The sequence below is a fragment of the Fonsecaea erecta genome (genome assembly GCF_001651985.1).
Source record: "Fonsecaea erecta strain CBS 125763 chromosome Unknown Scaff1, whole genome shotgun sequence".
NCBI lineage: Eukaryota > Fungi > Ascomycota > Eurotiomycetes > Chaetothyriales > Herpotrichiellaceae > Fonsecaea > Fonsecaea erecta.
Genome location: NW_017387244.1, coordinates 289,323 through 298,191, shown reverse-complemented (window position 1 = coordinate 298,191; position 8,869 = coordinate 289,323). Strand labels below are relative to the sequence as shown.

Sequence of the window (8,869 nt, the reverse complement as noted above, 5' to 3'; positions counted from 1 at the left end):
GAAACAAGTGGGAACAGCCAAGCAGGTGAACAGGAGATTCATCGATAAGGAGGTAAGGACAGAGCAGGCATCAAGCCGATGAAGACCAGGAAGCTGTCTTTCGGAATTCATGACTACAAGGAAATCTCCGTCATCACTCAAGGATTCTTGTCTCGAGGTACGTGGGATGCAATCTTGAGGCCCTAGACAGTGGATGTATTTCTGACGACTGCTATCTAGGGGCTACTATTTCCATACCGGGAGCTGACGACATCCCACGACCCTTTCCTATGCTGCTGATCTCTTCTGCCCACTTGCTCCAAGAGATGATAACCTTGACATTGGCAGCGACCCGACTTTCCCCCCAACGAGATCAAGAGCCGTGCGAGTATTGGATTTAATGCTTCAAAGAAACGTCAGCAACCCGTAAGTGGTGTGATGCGGAAGAGTGCAGTATGAGAAAGAAAAAAAGAAAGGAAGGAAGAGACATACGGAGCAGCATGTGCAACCCTTGCATTCGCCGGAGCCGTGTTGGCAGGTGCTGCAGTGTGGTTCCATTGTGAGGGATGGTTTGGAAGTCTTGGACTTGTTGTGATTTGGAGGTGGTGTTTTGGAATTGTTGTTGTCTTTCGTTCGAGATGTCTTTGGATGGTGTGTTGAAGAAAGATCAAGAATGCTGGGCCAGGGAAAAAGAGAGCTGCTCTTTATACCTTTCCGTTGACCATATTTCTTGGTCAGTTTCGACAGAAAGGAGATTCCCACCGTAGACCACCTCGATCCCACGCAAAAAGGAAAGTAACACAGAAGATGCCTGAGCGCAGGAAAAGTATCTTTGGGTGTCTGATTGGTGCCCTCTGCTTATCGATTACGTACTCTCATGGTGTGAAAGTGTGAAAGGGTGAAAGGGTCCCGCCGTCCTGCCGCCTGGCGAGTTCCGCGTGATTGAGCAAATGGACATGCTGCATGGGGCCAAAGTCTCGACTGCTTCAGAGTGGCCTGCCTGTCTGTCTGCCTGTCTGTCTGTCTGGAGCCAGCGACACGAGACGCAGTCAACGACTTCATGGCAAATTGAGTGGCGGAGGAGCGGTCAAGAAGATAACAACTCCACGGCCGGATCCCTGCCTTCACGTTGTCTGGCCAGAGCCGTGGGTTGAATGGAAGACTGCCTCTGCACGGTCCTGCTCAACGTAGTGAAAAGAGAGGATGATCAGGCAAGCGGAGTACTTTCGTGCGTGGGATGAGAGCGAGCTGGGCGGGTCATAGGGGGCTGTGGGCGTGGGAGCTGCCAACAATTTTTAGGCTGGTTTGGAAGTAGCTTGTTTGAACACTCGCCCGTGATCAACTCGTATTATTTGGGGTCGCATGTGACCCAGCACAATGCAGACCACTCCCTGGGGAATTCTGCCCGACATTCCGGGTCAGAGGGCTGGTTGAAGGATGACAGCGCGTCGCTTGCCGTTGAGGGAGGCCGACATTGTGGAAACGGCAAAAACCGTAGATGGCAGAATCGACAGTCATCGGCAGTGACGAGAGGATCAGGTGGTTTTCAGACCGCCTTCATTTCAAGAGCGCTGCGTGCTCGTCTATGAGAGTAATGGGGATAGAAGAGACGTTGCTGTAAAAGCAGCGCGACTTACTCATCCTTTGGAGCCCTTGGCGCTTTCGTGAGAAGGAAAAGGTCTAGCTTCTTTGGGAATGGGTACAAAGCGGCGTAATTGGCTGCGTCGTTGTAGGATATCCTCGCAGTTTGCTTTCGAAATTGTAATGCAAACAACAGGCGTCTCACGATTGTCCTGCATTGGCTATGAGTAGCCTGTCCTTCAGTCCCGAGGGCCATCGTCATGCACTTTCCACACTGGTTGTCACTGGCGTAAGTCTCGCAACCATTTCGAACACCAACTGGCGGAGTCTATCTCATTCTCCCAGAAGCCTGATCTTGTTCCAACCTCTCACTGCCTCAGCCGATTAGCTGGTCTCAAGAGAAGAGTCGTCATGACGCCAAGGTCAAACATACCGGTGCTACTCACAATCAGTATGTTCGGCTTTTTCATAAAGACAGCCAGGTATCAGTTTACCGTGTCAGGTGTCCACCAGCCTCGTAACCGATACCCCTTGCACATCTCTCTTTCATGTAGAGCATTTTTGGTAGTGCCATTCATGTACATACACTGCGATTGGGGACAACACGCCATTTAAGAAAACGCAGTCTACCTACTCTGGGTGAGAAGAATCATGGAGTATCATCATATCTCCGTCTGTGATTCTGTAAAGTAGTTCAATACATCCTGCGGAAGATATTCCAACCAGGGTATCATGTCGCTGCCGGGAAAATCAAAGTTGAACTGCTGCCCTGCGCTCATGTCGATATCTTGTGATTGAATCAGCATGTCGCTGTAGGCTTGATTTTGCACGTCGGAAGTTGGTTGCTGAGGACTTAAAGAACCGTTGTAGCGTGGGCCTTGCTGTGGATATCCAAACGCGTTCGAATTTTGATTGAGCTGTGCGGGTCTAGGAGGAACACTGGACGGCGTAGCTGAGCTAACAGCATACGGAGAATGAAGCCCAAGCAACAGGTCTGCATCAGCTGTTGATACGGGATCGTAAGGTACCGATGACACTCTATCGGCAGAATTCGAGTTCTCGCCATGATAGACTTGTCTCAATGTATCAGTCATGGTCTGGTTCGCCTGGATAGAGGACAACCTCTGGTTTTGCCACTGCGCTGGAAAATTCCTCGACGCTGCCGGGCTTTGGGTGATCTCATCTTGCTCCTTCACCCAGGGAGCCGTCTGTGGTGGTTTTGCGCTTTCGCCACCCGTCGGATACAGAAAGCTAAGGTTGGGGGCTAGAGAGTTGGCTGTCCCCGTCAAGGACCACCCAATAGCGTTACTGAGATCCATTGATGGAGATATTGACCCACTTCCAGACAATGCCTTGAGCGAGCGCAATCTGCCGTATGCTCCTAGTGAAGCAGTGAGCGAGGTGCTTCGTCGCCAGCCGGGAGTAGTAAAAGAAGGTTCTGTTGAGGGCATCTCTCCATCGACATCGTCTGCGGTGAACAGTAAGGGATCCATCAAGCCTTTCGACTTTTGGTCTAGAGCAGTCAAGATGTAGCGACAACCAGCCCAATAGGAATCTAAAGTCTTGAGGGCTTTGTAACAACGCTGATAGTTTTGATTCGCGGCAGTAGCGAGAAGAGTGTGGCGTGCGGAGGCTGCCCTTTGCGTCTTTTCCGCAATCACATCTTGTTTTGGTCGAGGCGTGTGTCCATTTGATGGTGGAGATGTCGCTCGAGACGACGGCTGAGAGGTGTGAGCGGCAGCTTCTGCCAAAAAGGCACACGCCGCAACATACATGGGCTGACTTGTGAAGGGGTTGCCAATGAAGCTCTTGACATCTATCAGCTCAGCAAACGCCAGGATATCCGCAATCGTCTTGGCCGACGACATGGACAGTTCTCGGCTGTCAGGGAAGAGCTGTTGGATTCGTCCCTCGAATGAGTGCAGCAAAGTCGGCTGGTGGAGCAGGACAATCAAGGTGTGAAACCAGAAATGTAGTAAAATGAAGTTTGTGCCATGGCCGGCTTTGACATAATGCTGGAAATTGGTGGCATTGAAATGCAGTCTAGGTGACAAGCGTTGATATATGCCTGCCGGGATCAGCCTACACGGCTCGACGATCGAATGAATTTTCTTACCTGTCAAATCTCTCTCCATGCTCGCCAACCGCTTCAACACGTCTGGCGTTACTTGGCTGACTTCCTTGATGTTGTTGAGCACATCCGCCACTCGCCCGTACATGTGAACAATCTTGATCATGGCAGGAAACGGATCAGGGTATCCATTGATCATCTGCTGATCCGCCCGATACGGGAAGGAGATTTCGATGTCCTTGTCTCGCAGAGTGACAGGACGACCAACGCCCGATGAGACTGCTCTGTCCAGAAAGAAGATGGCCCAGAAGGTATCGATTCGTTCCTGCTCACTGGCCCTTCGGTCGTCCAGTTGTGAATTGCCCTGTTCAGAGAGATGGCGGAACAGCTTTTGTTGCTGTTCGGCTCGCCTCTGCTCTTCGGCCTTACCGTCTTGACCATGTTTAGCGGTCTTAGGAGTTGGTCCTATTCGCCCTTCGAGTTGTAAGCCCTCGAGCTTCTGAATCCCCAGGTCCTGCGCCATGCGTATGGCCGTGCCAAGGTACATCCACAAGCCGCTGTCGTGATCTACACCAAATTCCTCGTAAGCGAGGAGGAGACAGGCTTGGGCAACAGCCATGGTTGGGCACGAAAACGTGTCTATTACTGCTGACATGGCTCGCTGAGCGAATGGTTGCCCCCGGAAAGCTCTCCTGACATTTCCTTCGGCGTCCAATGGGATAGAAGGGTCAATGGACCTGCAAAGGAGCAAGTTTCCTGAGAACCGAGCCGCAACAGCGCAGACCGCATCGACCAGGATTGCATCCACTTTCTTCTCTTCCAGATCTCGAAGAAACCTGTCGCGTTGGAGAAAAGGGTAGTTGCAGCCAAGATGGGCAAAGAAGGTCTCGCAAAGATGAGTGATCAGAGGATCATTTTGGTCCGGGTCTGTCGCATCGTAAAAGGGTATCTCGATGGGCACTCGATCCTTGTCAACAGCAAAGTTCCCATCCAGCTGCTGTCCCGCAGCTGGAGACTCTCCCGAGGCCGAAGGCAAGCCGGACCGGTGGTCCTTAACTTGCACCACCATCTGCTTGAACCCAGGGACAATCGCCGTCGGCCCAAAGTACCGAAAGTAGGGAACTCGATTCCGAGAAGAGGTCACGCTGCTCCCAGTATGATTGCTTGAAGGACTGATCATCTCTCCCACATCTTCCCTAGACTTGTGCTCTGTTTCTTTCTCTGGCCCAGCTCGCAGTTTCATCGCGACTTCGGCATCTCTGCTTTGCTTTTGAGGAGTTGGAGACCCAGATTCCGCATCCTCTTCAACGTCCTCATCGGGTCTCTCGCCATCTTTGCGAATTGGACGATCGGCATAGCCTGAACAGACATGGTTGTTGTCCGTGCAGGTTTTACACTCTGGCCGCTCGCCGGAACAACGCGTCTTCCTCTTGCGACAAGTTAGACAAGCAGCATTTATCCGCCTCCTCTTTGTGTGCGGCTGGCCATCGGTCGAGACGAAGCGGATTTGGCGAGGCGGTGGGAGAAAGCTGGTCGGGGCACTGGGGGACGCAGACTGGCCAGGGTGGACACCACTCAAGCTCATACTTTCAAGAGAAGGGATTCGCACTCGTGACCCCGGACCATGACATTTTAAGTGAACAGAGTCAACCGGCAAGATGCCTGGTCATTCCAGCAGGGGGCAGAGAGAGCAACGCAGCCGAGCTCAAGCACATATTCTGGCCACTGCAATGAAAGCACTGTGACACGCTTCCCCACCGACAACTCAAGTGCTGGAAAATGACCGTTGAAATGGACGAGAGTATGAGAAGGGTTTCTCTGATGAAAAACAAGCGCAGGTGGTTGACCCATGTGAAGGAGCCGCATTGCGACAGCCCGACGATGGTCTAGGCCTTGTCCATAGTATCAGTGGCAGGATCCGCCCGCCGAACAAGCTCAATAATAATAATTTGTAGGGAGTTGCGCGGGGAAGCATCTCCACTGTTCAATTATTAGCTGATCAACTGTCCAGTATTCCATGTAGGTGCTATGGGTGCTCCCAGAGGTGTCACATGTACCTACTGTATGTACTCCGTACATTACCTGTGGTCACCTCATCCCAAGTTTGCATTTACTTTCGTGAATGGGTTTGCTACAGGGGTGTGTAGAATACAGTGAGCGACTCTTTCGCGATTCATGACATCGTTATCAGACACTCCCGGGCCAACCTCATTTTTACACCCATAAAGAGTCCTCCTGTTCCATGCAGAATGCTTCATTCAGCCTCCTGTCGCCGACCCCGGCCTCTCCATCCCCCTCCTACTCCATAGCAGCACACGCCGTTCTGTTCACACCACATTCTGACTTCCACCGGGCTTACTTCGCGATCTTCGCCTATCGTTTTGAAGCCTTCCGTATTCAACCACACCGTCAGCTCCTCCAGCACGATCGGATCGTACATGAGGATTTTTTCGTGCCAGGTTGGCGATGTTTGATGGTTTCGGGGCTCCCTGATCACAGACTTGGTGTCTGAAAGGTGGTAGATAGCCGCATGGATCTGCGATAGGATGTCTGGCATGGGAGTCTGCTGAGGCGTGAAGCTTGTAACTCCACCTGCAGGACTGTCCAGTCTCGAGGTCAGGCTCGTACTCTGGGCACGAGAAGATTCACCTGCTTGCGAGGGTGTGCAACTCAGTTGAGGCACTGTTGATGGGGGTGTAATGAGTCGCTGGACAGCATGTGCAGACTGTGGCCTGAGAGACTTCGCGTCATTTTGCACCGTTGGGATTTCCAAGCTGCAGCCTTTTTCAAGAAATCGATTAGCAGGACCTCCCAGATCATCAATATCTACAATTTTCTCATTCGACAGCGCCATTGACGTCCGCTTTCGAGAGCCTTTCCCTACTTTTTGTCCCGAGTCATCCGATTTAGTCCCTGTCTTTTTCCTCTTCTTCGGCTCCTTTGTACTGGTCGTGTCTCCGGATTCGGATTTTCGTTTGGCACTAGGTTTCTTGGGTTTCGGAGCTGGTCTCGCGGAGACATCATGGATTTTACTCAGTAAATCGGCGTGTGTCATCACATCGTTCGAGGCATTTTCATCCTCATGTCTGGGTTGCGAACCGTGTTTGCTCTCCCAACATCGCTCGAGAAGCTCGATCATTGCCTCGCGCTTCTTAATAGCCTTAAAGCCATATGCAGATATCTGCTTCTTGAGTTCATGGTCGGAGAAGCCCACATAAGACGGCATAGTGGGCTTCGAATCCGGCGCAATGTTTTTTACTCCCGAATGTAGCTCATCGGCTTGGTGATGGACACCTGCTCCTTTCTGCGGCTGTTTAAGCGTCCGAGATGTGTGATATAGCCTGGCTTGTGCTTGTGTAGGTGGCTTGATGGATTTCGGAAGTTGACGTGTAACGATCTCATCGACGTCGAGCAGCAATGCCGGGTCTTTAGTACTGGGGAACGGCCCTCGAAGAGGTCCGGGTGAGCCATCATTCAGAGTATCGATGTCTTGATATTTATGACCGATGGGCTGTAAAAGGACGTCTTTTCCGGCAAGAGCGAGACGCACGGCGGGCGAATCGGTCAGGTCAACCGTGTCGACGTGCAGCAAAGCATTGTCTTCGTCTCGGCTAGCAGCACCCCACAAGTTCTTTCTTCTGACGTACCGACTCGTACCACGACTGGTTTTGGGTGAGATGGAATCGATCGAGACGGGCTGTGTTAAAGGTGGAGAAATAGGATCAGAAGAAAAGCAGTCAGAGCATTTCAGTGCTTCCAAGGTATCCCGCGTCAGTGTAGGCGATTCATCGCGAGCTAATTGACTTGCTGGGCCGAAGAGAAGCTGTTGCTCCAGAGCGGTTTTCATTGCGGATATAGGGGATTTCAATCTACTCTTGGCAGGAGCTTTCTTGTTTGGCCGTGCTTTCTTGCTGGAAGGATTGGCTTTCGAGACCTTGTCAAGCGCCGAGTCTGGTTCAGTACCTGCACCGACCTGTGTTGCGGTAAGATATTCCAGCATCGGTGGTAGCTTTGTTTCTTTCTGTCGGCTACCAGCATAGTTCGAAGTTGCCAATCCGGTGATTGTGAGAGCCTTTTTGGCTGCGGGTTTTGCCTTTCCGTTATTTCCACCTTTCATTGATTTTCTGCCAGGTTTTGTTTTAGAAGAGGAGGGTAAAGGGTCAGCCTCGGTCGTCATGACAAGGTCAATTCTTCTTCTATGCAGCGGGGCTTCGTTTGTGCCACCTGGCGCAGTTGTCTCAATACTTGTTATGGCAGGGGGGTCAAAGGCGAAGAACGCCATTAGATCGTTGGTAAATCCCAAGTCTCGATCTTCAGAGTTCCGAGCCTCCAAGACATGTGCGTTCGGTTTGACAGGTGTCCAATCCAAGCGCCTCGGTATGGCCTTCTCGAGGAAGAGAGGGCTCGAATCTCTGCTGATCCCGGGATCGTATTGGTCTTTGGGTTCTGTCTCTGAAGTTTTCAGACCTTGTGGTTCGATCACCTGAGAATCCTTGGGCCGTAAATTTGCGCTTGGGAGAAGCAATTCGCCGTGTTTAGATCGCTCCTCCGTTGCTTTCACTTCCTTTTCTCTGAGCATCAGTTTCCTCAGTGGGTTTCCGTCATGTCCTTCAGATCCCTTTAAGACTTGCGTCTTAAATCCATCTTTTCTTGGAGACAGCAGAGGGATATTCTCTGCGCCAACCTTTGTGGTGAGCAAGGCACGTGCGCTGCCAAAGCCACCTGAAAATCCATCTCTAACCTGTCTGGAGTCTTTGAGTTGTCCCGAGATGGTGGCTGTAGTTGTCGACAAGGTTCGTGACGACCAAAATGGAGGTATAGTGTCAGCAGGGGTGGGAGAACGGGCGAATGTTCGTGGAGGAGAGGACGAAAGAATTACGACAGCGCCGGACATGGTGGGCAGGCGCTTGATAGCCCATTGGCATAGATTTGTGACAGCCAACGCGGTTCCAGGACGTCACTGAGAGAACAAATCAGGAATACAAGGAAGGGATGGCGGATGAAGATGCAAGGCCTAGTGTTGTTGAGGTTGGAGCAAGTGGGAAATGGCTGTCTGCGCCAAAACAAAGTGAGGCTCATTGATCGGGAGGGGCGCAACGGACCCTGCGAGCTGGATTGGCGGGTCGAGACGCGACCCATTCACGGTCCCACGTGAGCGATTCAATTGGGACCATTGCTCTTTGTCCATGTTGCTGTACGTTCAAGATTTGGATGGCATTGTTTGCATTTTAGACACAA

At 51.7% G+C, this 8,869-nt stretch overlaps 1 protein-coding gene across 1 annotated transcript; it reads right to left on the bottom strand.

Moving 5' to 3' along the window:
- Positions 1 to 2,222: 2,222 nt before the first annotated feature.
- On the bottom strand, positions 2,223 to 8,525 carry AYL99_00088 (hypothetical protein; the record flags this gene model as incomplete). The annotated part of the gene is made up of 3 exons (XM_018831604.1): positions 2,223 to 3,628; positions 3,677 to 5,060; positions 5,991 to 8,525. The coding sequence occupies 3 exons, from the start codon at positions 8,523 to 8,525 to the stop codon at positions 2,223 to 2,225; spliced, it is 5,325 nt and encodes a 1,774-aa protein (XP_018697483.1).
- Between the last annotated feature and the right edge of the window lie 344 nt (positions 8,526 to 8,869).